This window comes from Tasmannia lanceolata, unplaced genomic scaffold (genome assembly GCF_043159265.1).
Source record: "Tasmannia lanceolata isolate RefF3 unplaced genomic scaffold, GAP_Taslan_0.1 ptg000026l, whole genome shotgun sequence".
NCBI classification, from domain to species: Eukaryota; Viridiplantae; Streptophyta; class Magnoliopsida; order Canellales; family Winteraceae; genus Tasmannia; species Tasmannia lanceolata.
In genome coordinates, this window is record NW_027518703.1 from 4,164,315 (window position 1) to 4,191,467 (window position 27,153).

The window sequence follows — 27,153 nt, forward strand, 5'->3', positions numbered from 1 at the left end:
AGTCGTAGGGTCTATCCCAGGTCAGTTACATTGTGTAGTGTCACTCTATTATTGTTTAGGTGTCTTAGTGTCTTTCCAGTGTTCGGAGGGTTGTTCTAAGCATCGATTAGACACATACAGACTATCACTAAGACAAGTCCAACCCTGAGGGGTTTGGCAACAACAAACTCAGGTTATGTTGGACCAGCACTCGGACCTGTTAGACGAAATTAGAATTGCCCCTAATCGCATTAGCATAGATATTGGGCTTGAGGCTCCCAAAAACGTCGTAACCCTTAGGAGAACACGACCAGTCCATTCACTTGTGCACGGTGAGGCAATAAAACATTGATAAAGGCCTCGTTAGTTCATCAGTTAGAGACCTCATAGCTTAGATGTTTGAATCCCACTCTCCTTAGGTATTTTCTTTTCAGATCAGATTTACTAGGATAGATTTGACTAAGATCTGATTTTTATTTATCAGATAGGTGTTTACCTTTTGGGAATTATTGTGTGGAGCATGATTTGGATGAATTTAATTTATTTGATGGTTGAACTCTTAATCTTAGCATTTCTTTGAAAATCCTTTTGTATTTGATTATTTATGATCTGTTTATGCTGATTTGGTAATGTATGTTGCTGTTTTTGTTGAGTTAAAACCTTTATATTGCTCCTAAATTATCAAAAAATCATTTGTGAACCTGAGTTTGCAACATCCATGAACAAGTAAAAGAGAGGTTAAAGATGGTAAATGCCAAGTATAAAGCTCAAGAAGACAAGCACAGGAGATGGCATTTGATGTAGGGGACTATGTGTGTACTATTTTGACTCTAAATTGCTTCTCATTTGGTGATTATGGTTTCTAGGATTTCTATTTTCATGTCTTAGTTTTAGGGCTGTTATTTTCCATGGAATTTTATCTCCATTTCCTACGTACAGGCCTCATGATTGGAATACAGATATTCTCCCCTCAAATTCCTCTCTTCTTTTTCTAGTTCTCTTCTTCTACCCAATTCTCTTCTTCTCCTATTCCTCCTCTTCCATTCTTCTTCTTTTCTCTTTCTCCTCTAGCTTCTATTTCTCTTCCCAGTCCTACATCAATTTGGTATCAAAGCAAAGACCCAAGTCTTCCTAAGATACAAGCACTCCGAAGATCGGTGGCTTCAAAATCAAAACACCCAAAGCTACTCTTCGCAAAACCAGTTCACCATCTTCTCTATTTCCCAAACACTAAACCCTAACTAAGCCAAAACTCAAACAATCACCTTTCCCAAGCCGTAACCCTTAAAACCCAACTCCCTCCTCTTTTCCTTATAGTTAGCCGAACATACCCTTTTATTGATCGAGCATACCAAGTTCGTTCCAATACACCATCACTTTTCCATAACCCAAATCAGCCCCATACATTCTCCATCCTCAACAACACCTTAACCCTAGCCACGCCGTTGTTTCGTGATAGAGAAGGAAATCAAAAAAAGAAATATACATATATAGGGTTGAAGGAGTCCCGAGACCATCTTTCTCTGGTTACTAGAAAAGAAAGGATAAAGATCAGAGGTAATTTTCCTGTATTAAAAAGCAACTCATATTTTATAAGGGGGTAATTACTTCGCCCGTTCTTCCCATTGGCCACCCCCTCCTCTTGCTTTTTAATATAAGTGATTCCCATGACGTTTCTCTCATGTGAGTAAGTCTGCGGCAAAAGAAAAAAACGAATAGTTTTTTTTGGTAGGTTAACCTCCCCTTTTCCTTAAGCACCCTCACTTATAGTAATTGGGAACAAATTGACCCTTTTATTCACTTATAGCAATTGGGAACAAATTTGACTTTTCTCTTAGTTTTAGGGCTGTTATTTTCCATGGAATTTTATCTCCATTTCCTATATACAGGCCTCATGATTGGAATACATATATTCTCCCCTCTAATTCCTCTCTTCTTTTTCTAGTTCTCTTCTTCTACCCACTTCTCTTCTTCTCCTATTCCTCCTCTTCCATTCTTCTTCTTTTCTCTTTCTCCTCTAGCTTCTATTTCTCTTCCCAGTCCTACATCAATTTGGTATCAAAGCAAAGACCCAAGTCTTCCTAAGATACAAGCACTCGAAGATCGGTGGCTTCAAAATCAAAACACCCAAAGCCACTCTTCGCTGCCGACAGACATCTTCCCCAAAACCAGTTCACCATCTTCTCTATTTCCCAAAAACTAAACCCTAACTAAGCCAAAACTCAAACAATCACCTTTCCCAAGCCGTAACCCTTAAAACCCAACTCCCTCCTCTTTTCCTTATAGTTAGCCGAACATACCCTCTTATTGATCGAGCATACCAAGTTCGTTCCAATACACCATCACTTTTCCATAACCCAAATCAGCCCCATACATTCTCCATCCTCAACAGCACCTTAACCCTAGCCACGCCGTTGTTTCGTGATAGAGAAGGAGATCAAAAAAAGAAATATACATATATAGGGTTGAAGGAGTCCCGAGACCATCTTTCTCTGGTTACTAGAAAAGAAAGGATAAAGATCAGAGGTAAATTTCCTTTATTAAAAGGGTAATTACTTCCCCCCTTCTTCCCATTGGCCACCCCCTCCTCTTGCTTTTTAATATAAGTGATTTACATGACGTTTCTCTCATGTGAGTAAGTCTACGGCAAAACAAAAAAAGGAATAGTTTTTTTTGGTAGGTTAACCTCCCCTTTTCCTTAAGCACCCTCACTTATAGTAATTGGGAACAAATTTGACCCTTTTATTCGCTTGTGCACTCCCCCCCCAATTAAGTAACTCACGTGACAGATTCTACTCTATCACGTCAGTAAGAGAAGTTAGAAAAAGAGAAAAAATAAAGAAAAAGAAAAGGAAAAAAAAATCAGAATTATTTTCTCTCTTTATCTCTCCACTTTCTCTCTCCTCTCTCTATCACATTTTCTCTCTCTTCTCTTGGGCCATTTTTGCTCAAAATTTGATCTCGCCATCAACACAAAAGTTGTTTGTGACAACTTGAGGAGTATATTGAGACCCACTCTCGGCAGCAACCAGCGAGCGCAAGCACTACTTCGAGCAACATTGACCGTCTGTCTGTTTTGGTCTGACCACTGATCCAGGCTATCCGGGAATCCGATCTGAGATCCACGACAGGCATTGTGTTTCTTTCGACATGATAGATAGATCAAACGGTTGTTTTTATTTTTGATACTGATTCCAATGGCTCCACCATTTATTCCATATTTTAATGGGTATGATCATCGAATTGTCATGGTTATACTCCCTATAGCTATTATTCGGATGCATGTCTACGATGGATCGATGTTTTGGACACATATCATGAGTATTATGGCAATGATCATCGAATGACCATTTGTCGAGCCAGAGAAACTGCAAGACGACAAGCCCAGTCGTTCTGGATATGCACGGTGCAGGAGCATCGTGCCGAAGCAGAGCCTCCATTTCGTCGATGGGATGAGTACTTATACGATATTGGTACATCGGTACGAAATCAGATTGATGCATGAAGCCACTCGAGGAAAAAAAGCCGCACAACGTGAAGAAGCAGCTCAACGTGAAGAAGCCACTCGACGTGCACGAGAAGCCGAAATTGAAGCAGCAAACAGATATCTCGAGCGTCACATGCATGAGTGGGATTTGTAGAGCCACTTAGCTACTTCTCCCCTACCACGTTATGATGATGATAGTTCTCAACAAAGGGGAGAAGGAATTTGCTAACACTACTTAGGAGCCGCACGATGATCCAACTGACATTGTGGATGAGACCATTCTAGTTATTGAGCTCGAAATTATATCAGATACAGAGCCCATGATGGCAGATACAGGATCAGAGATGGAAGATATAAAGCTAGAGAGTCCAGTGACTGATGAGGGATTGCCAGAGCATGTAGAGCATGAGCAGTTCATTGAGGATGTTGAGTACATGAGCACAGTAACAAGATTGATTATACTGTTTCCGATCAAGATGATTGTGGAGGTTGGGACAGTGGATTTCAGTGCATGTGATGATCATCGGGAGGATTGTCAGCCTGACAACACTGAACTAGATATGGTTCCAGCGAATGACTTTATTGTTGATTTCATTGAGCCAGATGAGATACCAGCGGATGATGACTTTATTGAGGCTGGTCATGGATTGGGACATCCCATAGCTATCATGCCGATCCAGGAGGAGTATGTCAATATCTTCCCAGCCAGTTTACTTCTCCATAGTGGTTTGTGTTCTTATGATTCTACATGGGCGATTTTTGCCCTCTTGCTCCACCGGCATTTCAAACGCTTCTCACGGTTGTCACGAGCATTAGACATCAAGAGTGCCTCTGATGGCTTACGACTCTAACTGCTTCAGTGGATCGTCTACATATTTGATCCAGGCGGACTAGAACTCGAGGGCAAGTTCTTTTCAAGCGAGGGAGAATGATGTAGATTAGGGTTTTAGAGATTTATTTTCCATGTTATTTAGTTTCTAGGATTCTTCATGAATTTTTTCAAAAGGATTCATTTAGCCGACCCCAACTAGTTTGGGACAAAGGCTTTGTTGAGTTGAGTTGAGTTGAGTTATTTAGTTTCTAGGATTTCTATTTTCATGTTTTAGTTTTAGGGCTTTTATTTTCCATGGAATTTCATCTCCATTGCCTATATATAGGCCTCATGTATGGAACTTTAATTAGTTTTCGATGATTAATTGATTGGAATACAGATTTTCTCCCCTCTAATTCCTCTCTTCTTCTATTTCTAGTTATTGTCTTCTTCCCTCTTCTCTTCTTCTCCTATTCTTCCTCTTCTATTCTTCTTCTTCTTCTCTTTCTCCTCTATCTTCTATTTCTCTTCCCAGTCCTACATCTGCACAGCAATAAGATACAAAGAGATTGAGAAGATGAAGGCAACGCATGTCGCCTAAAGTTACAAAGACAAAGTGCTTGAAGACTTCCGACTTTTTAACTTGATGCATCTAGTTCTACATTATGGCGATGATTCCACAACGATCCCTTAGATTCAAAGGTGAACCCTTCGCAACCAGGGGAGAATGATGAAGAGCAGGTTGTGGACAAGTTTAATATCAAAACTTATCCATGCAAGTTCGTAAATGGAAACACAAAACTTGTGACTGGAGGGGATTATCAATACTAGAGGTCCCTGAAGATCATCCGCATGTTTTTAATCTAGTTTATGTTTATGCTTTGATAGGGATTATTAGGTTTTTGTGGGCTGTCTCTGTGGATTCCAGCTGCATTTTTTCTTTAAATTTTCTCTTTTAAATTGATGCATGTGATGAACTATCAGTAGTGGGCTCAATTTTCATAAGTTTTTCTTTAATTTTTTGCGTCCTTTCGACTGTTTAGATAATTGAATCAAGAAAAGGGAGGCCCCTTTTCTCCCTTTATTCTTCAAGAAAAGACGGAATTTTAGGGTTTTTTCAACCTATCCTGCGATCACGACTTTTGGTTGTTTTTTCATTGTATTTTATAGTTTCTTTCATCCGCACATAAACTAATAATTTTGAGGGAAGTTTCATAAATAAGGGATGCATCTTTCTTCAACACAGTGCAGTTTCAGAAATTTTCCCGAGACAAAAATTGCTCGCGACTATGTTGTGTATCATCCATGTCAGAATAAAGAACTGGGGGAAACCTTTTGAGCGAATCATATAGAAATCCACATCCCATTTCCTAAGTTCTATAACACGGTAGAAAAGAAGAAAAGAGTGCCCTTATATTTTTCAGAACATTTATACTTGTTTATCAGATTCTTCCAACATTTTATTGAGAGTTTTATTTTCTAGTGAGACTGCCTATTCCTAAAAAGCCTCAATCTTACCAGGTCATGAGTTAGACTACACATAGTCCCTGTATTATAACATACCTGTTTCGGGTATGAAAATGTCAAATTGACACAAGTGGCCAAACAATTGGGAAGATTTATTTTTGCTTTTTTTGAAAAGACAAATGGGAAGATTATGTCCTGTAGTAACTGATAAAAAGGGCGGCCAAGTGCACGAGGCTCCCGCCATTGTGGGGTCTGGGGAGGGCTAGACTAAAGGCCTGTAGTAACTGATGAGAATATTAATTATGAGTCATTATCATGTCCAATGAATAGAAGAGTAAAACTGTTTCTTTTGACGATTAGACTAAAACATAATACAAAGAATCCAGAGCCTAGAAAGAAATGACATGACGGTGTCTTGAACTGCATACCTTATATTTATCTTTGTACACAGCAACAGAGGTTGCATGGGCTAAGAGCTGGTAGTGTGTGGCCAAATACGGTTCAGATGAACTTTCTATTATTCCAGGAGCAAATATCCCAGTACTATAACCATTCACTGCAGTTTGTAGAGGCTCGTTAATCGTGATCCAATGCTTCACCCTGTCTCCAAAATTCGCAAAGCAAGCTTCTGCATAGATTGCGAAGTATTTTCTGCACGCTTGCAACGCAAGAAATGAAATCTCTTCATTAGATGAAATACAACTATATTTTCTAAAAGAATTAAGTGCAACAGAGTATATAATTTGTTGGAACTTTAAAAGAGTCATTGGAGAGGGAAAAAAAGTTTGCCAAGATATTTGAGTCTCGTATAAACCATTTATAGCACGGGATACTCTGTAGATTCTAAAATTATCAAGTCCCACATAAACCATTTATTGCATGGGATACTCAGATGCTAAGCCTAAAATTATCAAGATTCCCATATCACCGTAGCATCATCAGCCTTAATAGATGCCAAAAATGACAATGAGAAGTGAATTTATGACTAAAATACACAAGAAAATTATATTTTTTATTTATGAAATAATCTAAGAAATACATAGTTTCACTCTTGTAGTGGAAGTTTATTACATTGGTAGGGAACTCCCACTTCAAGTTGATATGAAACAACTATTAGATTTTGTTAACAGGTCTTTAGGTTTTTATTGTAATGCCCAAGGGCATACTTGTCTTTGTACTTCACTCTTTATTATTTATATTACATGAGTGAGGGGGAGAACCCTAACTCAATCTTTTCTCACTCTTTACTTTCTCTCTTTTCTCTACCTCTCTCAACGTGGTATCAGAGCTCTAGGGCATGGATGCCTAGGGCCATTTTTATTTTATTTTTTCTTCTCTTTCCTTCTTTCTTCCCTAACCCTAACGTTAACCTCCACCTCCATCTTCTCCATCCCTAACCCTAACCATAACCCCTACTGCTACAGTACACGCCACAGTACATCGCTACATTACTGCTACAGTAAATCGCTACAGTACATCGCTACCGTTCCTGCTACAGTACCCTCTTTTCCCCACTCTTCCTTGCCCTAATCTGATCCATCATAATCTCTTCTTTCTCTTTTGGGTCATAGCTATGCCCTAGATTTTCTTGATCACTATCTTCATGGTGTTGTTCTGTATTTGTACTTACATCATTGCGATGTTTGTGGCTCGGAGTTGTCTCGACTTTGTCTTTATGTCGTGAGGCTGTCTCATGCCTCCCTTATGCATATGTTGTCCTCACGAAGCCGCGGTCTATTAGCTTGCTTATAGTCTTCATCCTTGTCTCTACTTGCTCGTTGTTGGTCCTTTTCAGTCTTCTTGCCGGTCTCTTATGGAAGATACCCCTAGTATTGAGGACTCTACTATTCGTACTCCGGCTATGGCTACTAGTTCCCAGCCGCGTCAGGCTGCGTCGTCGTCTTTGTCTTCGGTGGATGCGTCATTCCCACCGATTACCACTTCCCGTCTTGATGGATCCAACTATTTGACTTGGAAGATTGCTGTGGAGACATATCTGAAGGCCCGACGAAAGATTTCTATTATTCGTCGTGATCCCCCTCTTGAGACTGACCCTACCTTTGATGATTGGGATGTAAATGATGCCCTTGTTCGTACACTTCTATGGCAGAGTATGACCCCTGCCATTGCTAGCACCATGATGAATCTCCCTACTGCCAAAAAGGTATGGGAGCTCACTGCGGCATTATATTCTGGTGAGGGGAATGTCGCCCGTCTCTGCGACACTTACTCACGCTGGATGGGTCACAGGCGCGGTGATTCTACAGTCCATGATTACTACAGACGGTTTGTCTCATATTGCCAGCAGCTAGATGCTCTTATGCCTCTCACCACTGATCTTACCACGGCAGCCAGACAACGGGATCAGCTCCATGTTGTTCATTTCCTTGAGGGTCTTGGACCAGAGTTCACTCATCTTCGACAGCACATCCTTGGGTCTGGTACTGTACCCACTCTTCAGGAGGTATTTTTAAGAGCTTAGCAGTGCGCACTTGGCATTATTGTTCCTACTCCCGTGGATGTCTTGACTACTGTTGCTTATGGAGCCGCTGACCGCCCTTCCCGAGGAGGAGGCACTTTTGGTCGCGATACTAGCCGAGGCGGGCGTGGCGGCGGCCGAGAGGGTGGCCGTGGAGGTCGAGCTCGGCCCTATTGTACTCATTGTAGGCGTGAGGGTCACTATCACGAGACATGCTTTGATCTCCATCCTGAGCTGCGTCACACTCCAGATCCTCGTCAGGGCCGTACTGCACATCTTGCCCTTCCAGATTCGCCTGCTCCTATTGACAGCCCCTCACAGACCCCACTGACTACTCCGACCGATCAGATGGTCGTCTCTCGTGCCGATTATGATGAGCTACAGCGTTTCAGATCTGCCAGCCGCCCTCCTACTGCTGGTCTTGTTCAGCCAGGTAGTTCTCCTGCTTCGTTCCTCTCTAGTTATAGCTCCTAGATTATTGATTCGGGAGCATCTCATCACATGACAGGTACCCAGTCATCCTTACATGATTTTCATCATGTTGTTTCACGTTCTATTACTCTTGCTGATAGGAGTACCTCTCCTATCACTGGTGTTGGCCGTTGTTCCACTTCACCAGGCATTACATTATCATATGTGCTCTGTGTCGCCAAGTCACCTTTCAGTTTACTTTCTGTTAGTCAATTCACAAAGCATCTTCATTGTTCTATCTCATTTTTTCCTTCATATTGTCTTTTTCAGGATCTCTCGACTGGGAGGACGATGGGCTCGGGCCGTGAGGTGGATGGCCTTTATCGTCTCGACTGCACTCTGTCCCATCTGATTCTACATGGCTCGATTGATGCATACCAGTGGCACTGCCGTCTAGGTCACCCGTCTATGGAGCATTTCCGCAGGATTCCCTTCGTTTCTTCATCTGTTAGGTCTTTTCAGTGTGAGGCCTGTGAAGTTGGGAAGCATCATCGTGTGCCATTTTCCTCTAGGACTGTTAGTCGGGCTTCACACCCTTTTGCTGTTGTTCATTCTGATGTATGGGGTCCTGCGAGGACTACCTCTTTATTTGGATTTCGCTATTTTGTGATCTTTATTTATGACTATTCACGTATGACATGGACTTATTTAATAAAAGATCGTTCTGAAGTTTTTTCTGTGTTTCGTGATTTCTATGCTGAAGTTAGTAATCAATTCTCATGTGTTATCCAATGTCTTCACATTGACAATGCAAAGGAATATTTCTCTTACTCAAATGGTTTTCAGGAATTCCTCTCTTCGCGAGGCATTCTTCATCAGTCCTCATGTGCTCATACCTCTCGGCAGAATGGAGTGGCTGAGAGGAAGCTTCGCTCCTTGTTAGATGGGGCCCGGACACTACTCTTTCAAATGCGGGTCCCTAAGACCTATTGGGCTGATGTTGTACTCACAGCATGCTACCTGGCGAATAGGCTTCCCTCTTCGGTCCTTGGTGGCACCTCTCCGTTCTCGATTCTCCGTCCTACCTCTGACCCTTTCCCTCTTACACCTCGAGTTTTTGGCTGTTTATGCTTTGTCCACGTTCTTGGGTCAAGATTAGATAAGTTGGATCCTCGGGCCGAACGGTGTATCTTTCTAGGTTACTCTCGGACCCAAAAAGGTTATCGTTGCTACAGCCCTCGCCTGCGACGATCCTTTGTCTCGGCGGATGTTACATTCTTTGAGACTCAGTCATTTTTTAGTCCATCCATCTCGTTGGATCTCTTCCCCTCTACACTTCAGGAGGATTCCTCGCATACTCATGTTCTTCCTCTTTCGGTTCTTCCTGATCCCATCCCTCGTTCTACACCTCCGGTGTCCAGTTCCTCCCCTACAGTTGATTCTACTGTTATGCCGACGCCAGCGCCTTGTGCAGCCCCTCTACCTCCACCATTGAAGCAGTATCAGCGTCGGGCCAAATCAGTCGGAGATCCCCACTTCTGAGGTACATTTTGACTCTCCCATTGCCTCTCGCACTCGGTCTCGCAGTACTACTCATCCCATTTCCTCTTTTGTGTCTTATGAATTTCCCACCCCTGTATTTCGTAGTTTTGTTTCGCCTTTGTCCTCTATTTCTCTACCTAAGACTCTACAGGAGGCACTTGATCATCAAGGCTGGCGGGCGGCTATGAATCTTGAGATGCAGGCCCTTCAGGCCAATCAGACATGAGATTTGGTCCCTCTACCATATGGTGCTCGCCCCGTTGGTTGTCGCTGGGTTTATGCAGTCAAGCACCTTCCTGATGGCACAGTTGAGCGCCTTAAGGCTCGACTTGTTCCCAAAGGGTACACGCAGACATATGGGATTGATTATGACGAGACTTTTTCACCAGTTGCGAAAATTCCTTCTGTCCGTGTCCTACTATCCCTTGCTGTGAATCATGGCTGGCATCTTCATCAGTTGGATGTAAAGAATGCCTTTCTTCATGGTGATTTGGGGGAAGAGGTCTATATGGAGCAACCTCCTGGATATGTTGCTCAGGGGGAGAGATCTTCTCTTGTTTGCCGTTTGAGGAAATCCATTTATGGTCTCAAACAATCTCCGAGAGCCTGGTTTGGGAAGTTCAGTGCTACACTTATTCGCTTTGGCATGAAGCAGTGCGCAGTTGATCACTCCATCTTCAGTTTTCAGTCTCAGGCTGGTTGTGTTCTGTTGATAGTATATGTCGATGATATCATTATCACTGGTAGCGATACAAGGTGACATTCAGAGGCTCAAATCCTTCCTTCAGACAGAGTTCTCTACTAAGGATTTGGGTCGTCTTCGGTATTTCCTGAGCATTGAGGTTGCCTATTCGACTAGGGGTATCTACCTCTCACAAAGGAAGTATGTTCTGAATCTTCTTGATGAGACAGGTTGTTTAGGAGTAAGGCTTGCCTCAACTCCTATGGACAAGAATATGAAATTACTCCCTGAGGAGGGAGTCTTGTTAGAAGATCCAGGGCGATACAGACGCTTAGTTGGTAAGCTCATTTATCTTACCGTTACACGTCCAGATATTACCTTTGCAGTTAGCGCTGTTAGCCAGCATATGAGCTCACCTCGCACTTCACACTGGGCTGATGTACTTCAGATATTGAGATATCTGAAGAGTTCGCCAGGTAAAGGGTTGTTATTTCAGAGGCATGGGCACCAGAGAATTGAAGGATACACTGATGCAGACTGGGCAGGATCTCCGGCTGATAGGCGGCTACTACAAGATATTGCACCTTTATTGGAGGTAATCTTGTTTCATGGAGAAGTAAGAAACAAGATGTCGTGTCAAAATAGAGCTATGTCTCATACGAGTGGCGAACTCATGTGGCTACGTTCTTTACTTTTAGAGATTGGATTTCCTCCTTCTCCAGCTCAGTTATACTGTGACAACAAATCCGCCATTTACATTGCCACGAATCCAGTCTTCCATTAGAGGACCAAACATATTGAAGTGGATTGTCATTTCATTAGAGATTTGATTCAACGAGGCTACATATCTCCTGTGTTTACCAGATTTACAGATCAATTAGCAGACATGGTCACAAAGCCTCTAAGTAGAGCTAAGTTAGTTGATAATTGTAACAAGCTAGGAATGTTAGATATCTACATTCCAGCTTGAGGGGGAGTGTTAACAGGTCTTTAGGTTTTTTTTGTAATGCCCAAGGGCATACTTGTCTTTGTACTTCACTCTTTATTATTTATATTACATGAGTGAGGTGGAGAACCCTAACTCAATCTTTTCTCTCACTCTTTACTTTCTCTCTTTTCTCTACCTCTCTCAACACATTTTACATCCATGAAGGAACAAATCCGTTTATCTACTGGAATCTCCCATTTAATGAAAGGTTCTTTATGTAATGAGTCAACATGATCCATGCAACAAGGACGAGCAGGTCTTATGAGAATAATAAATTGATTGACACACTTACATTGAAGACATTAACAGCTTCAGCGTAATGAAACCCTATGTTTGGCAAAGGTATGGGTCTATATTCAACTATGGGTGGCACATTTCTATCTTGATAAAATGGCATCGATCAGTTGCAGACGAACCAAGGATGTATTAAGTGGTTATTTGAGAATAATAAAACCTATGATCTAGTGAGGTGCAGATTTAAATTCACCAAGTTCTAAATCACTTGTGGAGTTTGTTACAGGTTGAATCACAATAAGTCGGACGGGTTGAATCATAATAAGAGGGACATCCAGATCCGTGTTGATACCGTTCGAATCGGCGAAATGCAATCCTTTGGGTTGTGGAGGGAAATATGAAGTGAAATTCTTGCAAAATGCTTAGAAAAGCTTTTCTTCCTCAACTAAAACTCTCATTACAGATGTTTGATACTATTTAAATAGATAAATACATGAGTAAAAACGTTCAAGCTAGTCCACAAACTGAGGTGGAGGAAAGCAATGGATCGGAGTCGGACGTCAACCCTTTCTCTCGGCCACACCAATGCCAAGGAGAGAGTGACGGTTCTTCTTCGAGACGTTCCCCTTTACGTCAACGTTTCAATGATGTTAAGGTGGAGGTATCCGAGTTTGAAGGAAAGATACAATCGGATATCTTCATAGAATGCACTACTTCCGTTGTATTGAATGTTCTAGATGAACAACCACATTTTGATGACAACAATGATGATGAGAGTGATGAGATCATTTGGAATGATCGTGGCGAGGCATTAGTTATTCGGCATGCTATGAATAAGGCCGTAGTGGAAGAAAATCCTCACGGATTGGCGCATAATATTTTTCATAAAGGATATATGTCAAATGAAGAGATGTGCAATCTTATCATTGATGGTGGCCGTTGTGAGAATGTGGTGGCACAAGAGATAGTCAACAATGTCAATCTTGAGACCGAGACGAGGCCTATGAATTTCGAAGTTGCAAGGTTCAAGAAAGTGAAGGAGAGTAACTTTTTTCTTTACGAAAACAAATTTGATCAAGAGACCAAGAGTCATGGCATATATTATGCTCTACTTGATGTTGAAGCTAATGATGAGCATAGGGAATTTCAACGGCAATTTAATGAATTCATCACCAAAGGGATTGGATTGGACAACATATTAGGTGAACCGATGGATATTGAAGAGATGTGTGAATGGAAAAGAATTAAATCAATTTTTTCATCAAATTATATTGATCCATTTTTATTTGATCCGACATCGAAGCTTATAGCGTTTATTCATGAATTCAAGCATAATCAAAATGGATACATATTCTATTTTTGCCTTTGGAATTATGTAATAGGATTTGTTCCTCAAGAGTTTAAGATGATTAATGTTGGATATTTATGTGTGTTTCTATGTATGTTTGCCATAAGGGCATAGTAGTCTTTTCCTCTTTCCCATCTTATATATACTTGAGTGAAGGGGAGAGACCCTAACTCATTCCATTCTCTCATTTTGGTTCTTCTCCAACATGGTATCAAAGCCTTAGGGTTTTTGTGCCCTAGGGACCAAATTGGAGATTCTTCTCCTTCTTCTTCTTCTTCTTCTTCTTCTTCTTCTTCTTCTCCACTCTCTCCACCCAACCCCATGACCTAAACCCATTTCCCACTCTTCTCCTTCTTCCCTCTTCTTCTTCTTCTCCTCCTGCGCGCCCCCCCTGCACCCCAATGCTGCCCCTTCTTCTTCCTCTCGCCCCCCCGGTCTTCCCCCCTGCTGCCCCTTCTTCTTCCTCTCGCCCCCTGCGCGCCCCCTCGGTCGCCCTCCTACCCCCACTACTGCCCCATCTTCTTCCTCTTGCCCCCCCTTGCGCGCCCCCCTAGTTGCCCCCCGCCACCTGCTGTCCCTCTTTCTCCACTCCTCCTTTCTCTATTTCCCTCTTCTTCTCCCTCCTAAAACCCCAAAATCTTCACTCCTAATTTCCCCTTCTTCTTAAAGCTCTAAATCCTCTACCTCATTTTTATTTTTTTGAAATGGTAATATATTAAAAAAGGGAAGCCGAGATGGTCCACCAAAGATACAAAGAGGGAATACATAAATAATAATAAAACAACACAGGAAAATAGACATCAAGACATCACACACTTCTCATGGAGGAAGGAAATCGAACCACTCCAGCCCCTCTTTTAGAACACCAGATCTAGCGAGGGAATCCGCCTCCCCATTTGCTTCGCGTCTAACATGCTTACAAACCATAGATGACTCTGCAATGAGATCATAAATTTCCTCAAAGTAACTCAAAGATCTCCATGGAGGGACCACTCTCCCCGTTAACCAACCGATTACATTTGAAGAGTCTCCTTCCACAATTACCCTATCGTAAAAATTATCACTTAATCGCTTAATCCCTTGATATGCAGCCCTTACTTCCGCTTCAGAAGAATCAGTCAATCCAATTGGACCTGCAAAAGCCCACGATACTCCCCCTCCGGAGTCCCTACAAAGACCTCCAATCCCAGCAGGACCCGGATTACCCAGACAGGACCCATCAAAATTTAGTTTAATAGAACCTTCAGGAGGGGCTTCCCATTTCTGACTTCTCTTCTCTCTCCTCAAACCTTCAGAGCACACAATGCGCCACCCCTCCCAAAGATCAAATGCTGATACGAAAGTGAACAGAGGGTTGCTTTTTACCCAAAAAATAACTAACGCTATGATTTTATTATATAACCAATACGATGATTTTGCCGCTCCTTCGAAAACTCTCGAGTTTCGTTTCTTCCAAATGACCCACCACAATGCTATTAAACATAACCTCCAGAGCACCTTACCTTTCTTCTTCCAGGGCACAAAATCCCAACTCGAAAATAAATCTGCTATAGACTTTGGGAAGACCCAACAAATGCCAAACCTATCCAGAATGAAGCCCCAGATCTCCCTTGATACCTTGCAATGAATAAAGAGGTGGTCAATCGATTCCCCATCCTCCATACAGAGCGAGCAATGGTCCACCAGGCACAGACTCCTTTTTCTTAGAAAATCAATGGTCTGAATCCGCCCGTTGCACACTGCCCAACTGAAAAAAGAGACCGATGGGGGGCCCAGAAACTTCCAAACAGCAGCAGAAATATGGGATCCAGAAGCAACCAGCAATTGATAATAAAAGGATTTCACGGAAAAGAAGCCAGATGAATCCCATATCCAGATCCGTTTGTCCACCCCACTTCTTTTTATATAGCACCCCTCAATGAGTTGAAGCAACTGAGAGATATCCGGTAATTCTCGCTCAAAAAAATTTCTTTTGAAACACGAGTTCCAAACCACCTTGTTTTGAATTCTCTCGAAACAATCAGATACCTTCACTTCTTTGTCCAAGGCGACCGAGAACAACACAGGGAAAAGAACCGCCAGAGGTTCGGCGGAACACCATGAGCCCAACCAAAATTTAATGTGATCTCCTACGTATACTTTAAACCGAATTCCCGCCTCAAAACTTTGCTTGAACCTCAAAATATTACGCCAAATGGTCCCTCCTTTCTTACCATACTTGTCATCCGAACACCATTTACCTTGTAAGAAACCATACTTACTCCCAATAACTTTTACCCATAACGAAGATTGTTCCACACCAAATCGCCATAACCATTTGCCCAAAAGAGCACGATTGAACTCTTTCAATCGCCGGATCCCCAGCCCTCCATTCTTAATAGGAACACAAACCTTATCCCACTTTACTAAAGGGATTCCTCCTTTCATATTTGACCCACCCCACAAAAATCTTCTTTGAATCTTTCAATTCTCAAAATTACACTCACTGGACAGCTAAATAAGGGTTTCAATTCTCTACCTCATAAAACCCTAAATCCCTCACCCACTCCCTATTTAATGGCCTAAATCTCCTCTTTCTATTATTCCTCTTCTTCGCGGTTTCGATTTCCTCTCGGCATTGGCCCGAATCTTTACTATGCTCATTCATGTGCATTGTCTCTCTATGCCTCTCCTCATTCTCTTGTGTCGTCGGAGCCGCGCTCATCTGATGGAGTCGCCCTTGTGACTTCTCTTTTTCTCTTCTATTTCATCTCCTTTCGGGCCGTCGTGAGCTTTTTCTCTTCCGATGGATCCATCGAATACTTCGGATCCTCCTCTCTCACCCTCCCTTACTGACAATGTGATTGATCCTCCCGGGGCTCCTTCTCCTTTGAGCTACCATCCCACAGTGTACTCTCCCTCTTAGGGCTGGCAACGGGGCGGGGCGGGTCGGGGCCGGATGTTGGGGTCCCCTACTCCTTCCCCTCTGCAGGGAATTTCCCCCCTCCCCTTCCCCTCCCTACTGCGGGGATGGTGGGGAATCCCCCTCCCTTCCCCACGGGGAATATCTAATCCTCATCCCCTCCCCTTCCCCTCCCCGCATCCTTCGGGGACAATTACTTTATTCTCTCACTTTACTTTGTTAAATGTTAGGTTTAAAACTAAAGATTTGCTAGGGACAATCACTTCAGGCATGTTGCGGCTTGGCTGTTGCATGAGAGAGTAGCCACACAACCCACATAGGCTAAGATTTTGTCTTATTCATTTTATTAACATGGGGACAAAGGTGGTTGCTCTCAAATTCATTTAATTGATCAATAGTCCCTAGCAGATCCCTAATTCCCAATCCCACTTGCCAAAAAGTACTGTACGTGCCACACCATAGGAAGATCCAAACCGTCCATTTGATGGGCACACCATACTACCATAGGCATAGGATGATCCAAACCTTCCACTTGATGGGCACATTGTAGGATAATCCAAACTGTCCATTTGATGAGCCACAACGTAAATAGGTTGTGGCCCAAAAATCATTTCCATAGGATAATCCCAACCCTCTGATCTATAGAGGAATTGCATATTATGGTACCTTCTATAGATCGGAGGGTTGCAATCATCCTATGGAAATGATTTTTGGGCCGCAATCTATTTACGTTGTGGCCCATCAAATGGACGGTTTGGATGATCTATGGTGTGGCCTGTAAAGTACTTTTAAATTGTAGCCTATCAAATGGACGGTTTGGATCATCCTATGGTGTAGCCCATACATTACTTTTTGAAAAATAATGGACTATACGAGCGCACACCATATAAAATCTCATCACTCATCAGAGAGATGTTACCTTTATTTGGGGGAGGGAGATTTTCAAAGAATTTAATGTTGCCTTACAGTGATGGTTCGATAGAGAAGAGAGATTTTAGGGATTTCTAAGGGTAATATACTAATATAATGAGGGACAATGCCCAATGGATTATGGGTAAAAGAAAACATAAAAAGCTATTTCAAGGACAAAACTGTACTAATGGAAATTATGAAAATTTTGGGGGAATCTTGTAGATATGTTTTGATCCAAGGGGTTTCCAGTAGTTTTCCCACAAAAAAAAAGACACTTAAAATAATACAAGAAAAAAATGGCATTAATGCGGGGCAGGGCGGGGCCAACTTCATCCCCTTCTCCTCCCCTTCCCCGCACCGGGGAATTTTTTAAATCCCCTCCCTTCCCCACTCAAATCGGGGAATCCCCTCCCCAAGCGGGGCGGGGCGGGGCGGATCCCCGCTTTTCCGGGTGAAATTGCCAGCCCTACTCCCTCTGTTGAGCAGTCCTTTCCCCAGATGACTTCGGAGCGCCTTGACGGCTCCAATTATCTTAGCTGGAGGAGGGCTGTTGAGACCTATCTTCTCGCTCGCGGCAAAGTGTCTCTCATTGAGCGGGGTCCTCCACCCTCCTCAGATCCATCCTATGACTGGTTGCGTCAGGATGATGCGATGGTTCGCACGTTACTATGGCAGAGCATGGCTTCTCATATTTCTTGGCCGATGATGGACTTGGCGACTGCCAAGGACATTTGGGAGCATGCTGCTCTCATGTTCTCTGGGGTTTATAACCTCACTCGTATCTGTGCGACCTACTCTGAGTGGATTCGTCTTGAATGCCGTGACTTATCCCTCTCCGACCATTACAGCCGGTTTATCTCTCTATGCCAGCAGCTCAATGTCTTTATGCCCCTCACTTCAGATCTAACGGTTCTAGCTCATCAGCGGGATCAGCTTAGGGCTATACACTAACTTGAGTCCTTGGGCCCGGACTTCTTACCATTCCGTTAGCAGATGATTGGCTCGGGGGCCATCCCCTCTCTCCCAGAGATTTACTCCTGTGCTCAGCAGTGTGCCCCGGGAGGCTCCTCCACTATGCTTCTTTCAGAGGGTTCCGCTCTTGCTTCTTATGATACTGGGACTTCTTCCGATCGTGGCACTGGTCCTTTTGGTCGTGGAACTGGCTCCTTTGGCCGTGCTCGCGGCTCCTTTGCCAGTGGTCGTGGTCGTGTGATGGGTGGTGGCCGTGGTACAGGTGGTCGTGGTAGGCCATATTGCACTCACTGTCAGAGGGATGGTCACCGTGTTGATACTTGCTTCGTGCTTCATCCAGAGCTCCGTCATTCTCGCGCTGCCCACCTCTCTGCTGCGTCCCCTACTGATGGCACATTCCAGTCTTCTACTTCAGATCTTCCAAACGAGCCTTTTGAGTTCACCAGAGCTGATTATGAGGAGCTTCAGCGTCTCCGCCTTAGCAGCCACCCTCCATCCGCCGCGGTTGCCCAGTCAAGTAGTGCATCTGCTTCCCTTCTCACTAGCTCTAGCTCCTGGATCATTGATTATGGGGCATCCAACCATGTGACGGGTAGCTCTCAATCCCTTACATCATTTCAGTCCTTTCCTTATCATTCTCGTTTTGTCACTCTGGCTGATGGCACCAAAGTTCCCATTTCTGGTACTGGTTCTCTGTCACCCCATGAGGGTCTAACTCTACCATCTGTCTTGTGTGTTCCCACCTCTCATTTTAATTTGTTATCACTCAGCCAGCTTACTAAATCTTTGCATTGCTCTGTCTCATTTTTCCCTTCATATTGTGTTTTTCAGGCTCTCTCGACTGGGAAGACGATTGGAACGGATCGTGAGCTGGGCGGCCTCTATCACCTCCAGTGCCATCCCTCTCCCACCATTTTGAGCAGCTCTATTGATTCCTATCAATGGCATTGTCGTCTTGGTCATCCATCTCTTCAGCGTCTTAGGCGGACCTCCATTGTCTCCTCTAGCCTTCAGCCATTTCAGTGCGAGTCGTGTGAACTCGGAAAACACCATCGTGTGTCGTTCCCTTCTAGGCTTGATAGTAGAGTTTTGAGACCTTTTGCGTTGGTTCATTCAGATGTATGGGGTCCCTTGAGGACCAAGTCTTTTTTTGGATATACATACTTTATTGTCTTCGTGGATGATTTTAGTCGAATGACATGGGTTTACTTACTTAAAAATCGTACTGAAGTGTTTACTGCTTTCCGCACCTTTTATGCTGAAATCACTACTCAATATGAGTGTCCCCTTAAGTGTTTACGAACAGATAATGCTAGAGAGTATTTTTCCTCTTCGAGTGGGTTTCAGGACTTCTTAGCCACTCATGGCATTCCACACCAATCCTCATGTGCATACACCTCAGCAAAATGGTGTTGCTGAGAGGAAGTTGGGCTACCTTCTGGACATGACACGTACTCTTCTTGTTCAGATGCATGTTCCTAAGGTATATTGGAGTGATGCCATTCTTACGTCCTGCTTCCTCCCTAACCGTCTTCCTTCGTCAACCTTAAGCAATCAATCCCCATTTTCGGTCCTTCACCCTCACAGTGAACCCTTTCCTCTTACCCCTCGCGTGTTTGGCTGTGTGTGTTTTGTCCACAAGCTGGGCCCAGTGTGGACAAACTAGACCCCCAAGCTGAGCAATGTGTATTTTTGGGTTACTCCCGCACCCAGAAAGGATACAGGTGTTACAGTCCTAGCTTTCGTCGGTGCTTTGTTTCTGCCGATGTTACCTTCTTCGAGTATGTTCCGTATTTTGCGAGTCTTCCTCCTCCACAAGTCTCTTCGGTTCCTCTTCCTCTCCAAGTGCTTCCCGATGGGGTACCCTCTCTTCCTGCCCCTATGCAGGCTCCTCCGTCTCCACCTCCTCCTCTGCAGGTTCCCGGCCCCGTTAGGATCTACCAGTGTCGATCCCGCCCTCAGTCGTCTCCAGCTCTGCCTGCGCCAATCTCGTCCCAACCAGAGATCACCGCACCTACTTCATTGGTATTGCCGCCTTCTGGCCCTCCACTAGATTCTCTCATTGCATCTCGTACACGCTCACGTACTACTGCTCACCCTCTATCGTCTTTGTCTCTTATGACCGTTTCTCAACTGCATTTCGTGGCTTTGTAGCTTCGTTATCTTTTGTCTCCTTGCCTAAATCTTTGCAGGAAGCACTGGCACACCCTGGCTGGCGGGCTGCTATGGACGATGAGATGAGCGCCCTTCAGGCGAATCAGACTTGGGCTCTTGTTCCCCCTCCTCTTGGAGTTCACCCAGTTGAATGCAGATGGATCTATGCCATCAAATACCTTCCTGACGGCACAGTTGAGCGCCTCAAAGCGCGCTTGGTTGCTAAAGGATACACTCAGACTTATGGGATTGATTACACTAACACCTTTTCCCCTGTTGCCAAAATACCCTCTGTGCGTGTCCTTATCTCATTGGCCGTCAACTATGGGTAGCCTCTTAACCAACTTGATGTCAAAAATGCTTTTCTCCATAACACTTTGGTTGAGGAGGTGTATATGGAGCAACCTCCAGGGTATGTTGCTTAGGGGGAGTTGACCACCTCTGTCTGTCGTCTTCACAAGTCCCTATATGGCCTCAAACAATCCCCTCGTGCTTGGTTTGGCAAGTTCAGTGATTCGCTCATAGGATAAGGTATGAAGCAATGTGAGGTGGACCACTCTGTCTTTAGCCTCAAATCTGATGTTGGATATGTCATTCTCATAGTCTATGTAGATGACATTATCATTACAGGGAGTGACTCTTGTGGCATTCAACTATTGAAGAGTTTTCTTCAGAAGCAGTTCTCTACGAAGGATCTTGGTCGCCTTCGATACTTCTTAGGGATTGAGGTATTGTACTCTGGTACAAATGTTTCCCTATCTCAGTGAAAATATGTTTTGGATCTTCTGGATGAAACTAGATCCTTGGGGATCAAACCTGCTAGTACTCCCATGGAACCAAATAAAAAGCTCCTTCCAGAAGAGGGAGACTTATTAGAGGATCCTGGCAGATATAGGAGACTTGTTGGAAAGCTCATATATCTTACTGTCACTCGTCCTGATATTTCCTATGTTGTAGGAGTGGTCAGCCAATTCACGAGTGACCCTCGTACCTCTCACTGGGCAGCTATAGTGCATATCCTTCGTTACTTGAAAAGTGCTCCAGGAAAAGGGCTACTTTTCAAGAAACACAGTCACATGAAGATAGAGGCCTTTTGTGATGCTGATTGGGCTGGCTCTCCGGCTGACAGACGATCCACTATTGGATATTGCACCTTTGTTGGGGGAAACATTGTGTCATGGCGTAGCAAGAAACAAAATGTTGTATCTAAGTCAAATGTTGAAGCAGAATACAAGGCTATGTCTCACACTTGTAGTGAGCTCATTTGGCTACGTTCTCTACTACCTGAGATTGGGTTTCCTCCATCTTCTCCTGCAGAGTTGTATTGTGACAACAAGGCAGCTATCTATATTGCGAACAATCCTGTGTTTCATGAGCGCACCAAGCATATTGAGGTGGACTGCCGCTTCATTAGACACAGGATCCAGCAGGGCGTGCTACGGACTATTTTCACTCGATCGGCCGACCAACTAGCGGACACCTTCACCAAACCATTGAGCAAAGCTAAATTTATTGATATTTGTAACAAGCTAGGAATGTGTAATATATACATTCCAGCTTGAGGGGGAGTGTTGGATATCTATGTGTGTTTCTATGTATGTTGGCCATAAGGGCATAGTAGTCTTTTCCTCTTTCCCATCTTATATATACTTGAATGAAGGGGAGAGACCCTAACTCATTCCATTCTCTCATTTTGGTTCTTCTCCAACAATTAACATTCTTCAACACTTCAAAACTCGAGGACGAGTCTTCTTGAATAAGGGAAGTTTGGCGACTTCAAGATCGTGTGGATGATCCGTTTCGAGTTCAATCACCCAAAGATTATGGCGTTTCAGCTACTTTCAATGTTTTTTATCTTATTCAATGTCATGAAAGTGACCCGATCAACTCAGGGACGAGTTGACGTTCAACTGGAGGAGAATGATGCAGGTGCAATTCCCGCTACAAGCTTCTTGACCGTTTTTCAACCCCGTTTTTGGGCTATTAAATGACAAAATTATGGAAAATGGTAAACTACAAAGTTTTAGGTCTTTTTTATCTTTCCAACAAGTACTTATGGTCGAAATTGAGGAGCAGGGGTTAAAAAGTTATGGTTGTTTTAGTAGACTGTGAATGTTAGTCCTAGGCTAGTTAATGCATTTGTGAGTTACCAAGTTATTTATGAGTTTGCAAGTCCCTAAACTAGTTAGTGGACTAGCTTGAACGTTTTTACTTATGTATTTATCTATTTAAAAAGTATCAAACATTTGTAATGAGAGTTTTAGTTGAAGAAGAAAAGCTTTTCTAAGCATTTGGCAAGAATTTCACTTCTTGTTTCCCTCCACAACCCAAAGGATTGCATTTCGCCAATCCAAACAGTATCACGTGTAGTAGACTATTTATCCACACCTCCGTTGGAGGGTTGTTGGTGAAGAGTAGATACACATACTCATCGGGCAAACTACTTGAATAACATGAATAAAGCCCAAATGTCATGTATCAAAACGGATTTTATACAGTTGAGGCAACAGTTTCATTCAACTTTGGGGTTAGCCCACCAAAGGAGGCGCGGGCCTCTATTTAACTCCCGCTGAGTTTAGGGAAGGAGCTCTAAGAGTGTGAACTCTTTAATAGTGGTGTGGACGCTCTTAGAGTAGATGACTCTAACACTGGTTTATTGTTGATGCATCACAATATTCGTCTAAACTCTTTATGAATTAAGCGGGGTTATCCCATTATAAACCTTGGAATGATTCATGAATTAAGTGGGGTTATCCCATTATAAACCCTCGAATGATTTAGGGCACTGTCACGTGGAAGAGTTTCAACTCTCTACAAAGTTTGCCTCTATGGAAGATTTTTCCCTTCGCTGGATCATTTGAAAGGGCTCGTTTGTCTATCACTATCAGTTTTTTTTTTTTTTTTTTTTGAATCGCTTGTCAGTCACTATCAATTGCGATGGGATTATCTGTAATTAAAAATTCAAGCCAGCTATAGTCGGGCCTACTGGTTTACTCTATACACACTGGTTTACTCTATAGATATCCGAATGCTTTACCCGGAGAGAGAGAGAGAGAGAGAGAGAGAGAGAGAGAGAGAGATCTTTATAGCATAATGTAGTTTTATGGAATAACTCCCATTGTAGCGGAGAGTTATATCCAAGGGAGGTTAGGCTTTCAGGTCAAAGACGATATTCTCCTCGGCAAAGAGTAGATACTCGACTAGACTATGTTGAATAGAAAGGAGGCTAAGGCTCTTGTTAATATGTGTGCATGGGTTTTTTATGATGAGGCTCATTCCACACGGGGACATTTGTAATATTATATTTCACTAATATAAATATAAGAGGTAGAAGTCGTGGGTTTTCTAAGCACGAAACACCACGAATTCTGATCTCACCCTTCTCCCTTCATATTCTTCTGTTCTCTTCAACTCTTCTCTTCTGAAAACCCTAAAATTCAAATCTGGTTGCTTCGTTTTGGTACCGTTTGTGGGGATTGTGTACGCTAAGGTGAAATCTGCCCCGATTGTTTGCTGCCCACCTTGTTTTTGGGTGAGATTTGCCCTGTATTTGAGATGAAATTTCTTCTAGATGAGATGAGACAACCGAAACCGAAATTTCCAGTCTCTTCTAGATGAGATGATGAATCCTTGTCCACAATCTCTAGGAAAGGAGACATTAAGCTTGGTGATCACCTTGCTCTTCCTTTTGTGCTTCATATTCCTCAGTTAAATACAAATCTTCTTTCAGTTAGCAGTCTAACCAAGCAACTGGATTGTTGTGTGATCTTTCTCTGTTAAGCGTTGTGTGTTTCACAGTTAGTTACGAGGAAGACAAATGGATGTATAATAACCTATACCTTCTTGAATCTTTATCGTGAAGATCTTGGGCATGTCAGTCTAGTAGTGTCTTCAGTAGGGATGATCAGATTAATTTTTGCGGCGTATCAGACTTGGTCATCTTTCTTTTATGTCTTTGAAAGTATTGTTCCATGAGTTATTTGAGTCTATTTCTCATTTGAGCTCATAATGTGAGTTGTGCCAACTTGTGAATCACTATAGAACTTCATTTTATCCTGTTAAGAAAATGAGCACTTTTCCTTTTCATATTGCTCATACTGATGTGTTGGGCCTTCCCCAATAGTGACAATTGATGGATTTTAATATTTCAATTCCTCTGTTGATGATTACTCCAGACATATGTAGTTGTACTTATTAAAGACAAGTGATGAAGTACGTCATATTAAAACATTTCAAAGTATAGTTTTAAATCAGTTTGAGCGAAGGACAAAAACTCTCCACATATGAAGCCTCAAATCCGAAAGGCGAATTTAGCAGTTTGAGCCAGCTTCCTCCTAGTACCTGTTGAAACCTCACATTTTGCACCAACTGAGACTAAACACAGTAGCACTACAATGATGAGCCCAGCTATGCTTCTCGAACCTAAAACTGAAGGCCTTGACCCCAAGACCCTAGAAGACCATCAACGAAAATATTTTCCTAAGGAAAAAGCAAAACAAATCCAAGAAAACTTTTTCTAAAAGCTCTAAAATTTCAAAAGGACTAAATTGCCCTGGTGGAGTTCCGAACGGACAAGCCCCAGCCAATCGGATTCCACCAACTTGGGCAACACCGCAAAAAATCTGGAAGCACACGCGCGCTGTCCAGTTATTTCAAAGCTGAAACTTTTTCAAAAATCACTCGGAGAAGTCTGTTCAACCACGGACCAATGGTCGGTGCATCTTGCAGGATGCCACTGCCCAATGGTCTTCGACTTTGTTATAAGGGAGTTGACTCACTTGTTGACTCCCTTCCTTTGTTATAAGGGACTTGCTTTCTTTCCTTTGTTACAAGGGAGTTGACTCCCTTGTTGAGGGATCTTTTCTAGACACTCTCCACGGAACTCTCGACTAGAACCCCAGTCTTCGACTTCCCCCTGACCTCTTAAATACACCCCTTACTCTTGGAATGATTTCCACCCTAAACCTCCTAAGCTCTCACCAAAACTCTAAACCTTTTAGACCCGCGAACCATCCATGTAGACAAGGAGAAGAGAAAACGAAAATCAGTTCGAGATGCATAGCGCCCTTCGTCGCATGTATGCCTGTGGCCCAATGAGGAAGCAAGCCAACCACCTTCTCTGTAGGGTACAAGGAAATACATCTTCATCTCAGGTTCAACCCCGTCGGATAGGTATAACATCTCTTCACTTCCAATTCATTAATTATCAGTTAACATTGTTGCTCTTTACTTTTCTTTACCTCCTCCGATTCTGTTGGCCATCGAGTGAAGAAAGGAAGAAGGATCACCTCCTTCGGGCCTCGGCTCTAATAAGGGTTTCGGACCATTGATCTCTACCAAAGCCTCACTCATTCCGACTGGAAATCAGTTCGAGAAGCACAATGCCCTTCGCCGCGTCTCTGCCCACTGAGGAAGCAAGCTAACCACCTTCTCTGTGAGTTACAAGGAAAGATACCTTCGACTTCGGCTCAACCCCATTAGGCAGGTATAAAACCTCTTCGCTTCCAGTTCATTCATGATCAGTTAACATTTTGCTCCTTACTTTTCTTCACCTCTGTTAAAGTATACAAAGAATAAATAACGCCTTCTCCATCAGCTTAAGCTTTTGGAGTTACTGGTTGTTTCACAAATCCACATGTGCCACGGTAGGCAAACCCTAGAAAGGGGGGCTACACGTGACGGGGAGTGTTAAAGTATACAAGAATAAATAACGCCTTCCCCATCAGCTTAAGCTTTTGGAGTTATTGGTCGTTTCACAACCCCCTCCGATTCTATTAGCCATCGAGTGAAGAAAGGAACAGGGATCACCCCCTTCGGGCCACAGCCCTAATACAGGTTTCGGACCATTGGTCTCTCCCGAAGCTTCACCTTGTAGAAAACCCGAAAAAAAATCATCTCATATAAGGATCAAACACGATTTGCAACAAGCAACAAGAACAAAATGCGAGAAACACAATCGCACAGAAGAAGAAAAAATTTATGTGGTTCGGCAGTGTGCCTACATCCACTGGAGAAGAGTTTCACTATTTTGGTTTTAGGGTTACAAAAATCTCCTCTTCTTGGCCAAGAAAACTCCAAAAAAAAAGCCTCTCCATATAACCCTAATATGTGGCTTATATATCAATACCACTACATCAAGAAAATTACCGAACTACAAGATATCTGCACAACACACTCATTCCAACTGGATCCTTATGGAGTTCCTTCTCCACATCGAGAAAAATATATGAATTATTGTCACTAAAGTCTAATAGGGTGTCAAGCTCCATATCTGAATCTCACCATGGAAGACTCCCAAATGTAAGGAATTTGGCCCCCTCCGGGGAAATCGAAGCGGCATCCCCTTTTGAATTTCAACAGGCATCTAGTGGGACAACTATGACACAAATGGACAAGTGAATTTCAACAGCCATTTAGTGGGACAGTTATGATGGTAGTAAAAATCTGAGTTATCTCAGATTTCCATTCCTCCAGGTCATTTCTCCCATCATTATCAATGAACTCATCACTCACTCATGTACATGGCTGTTGAAATTCACTTGTTCCATTTGTGTGCAATGCGACAACTAAGACGATTAATCTAATAGTAACTTTTCAAAAAAATATGGCACGTAAAAGGGACTACGATTTTAAAAAATGTGTAGTTAGCTTCTAATAGAATACCTTATAATCTCCTCTTTTGAATGATAAATGAAACTTTATCAAAAAACAAGACAGCAGAAGCCCTCTGCCGAGATGGTAAAGGCCCGGGATGCAAAAGAGTGGCTCAAGAAGACCCCTCACAC

At 43.0% G+C, this 27,153-nt stretch overlaps 1 protein-coding gene across 1 annotated transcript in view; it reads right to left on the bottom strand.

The window, feature by feature from the left end:
* BGLU42 (beta glucosidase 42) overlaps positions 1-27,153 on the bottom strand; it is a 52,880-nt gene that overhangs the window by 11,973 nt on the left and 13,754 nt on the right. The window contains exon 7 of the mRNA XM_077369059.1: positions 6,173-6,395. Within this exon, the coding sequence (XP_077225174.1) occupies positions 6,173-6,395 (223 nt within the window). The remainder of the gene's footprint in view (positions 1-6,172; positions 6,396-27,153) is intronic.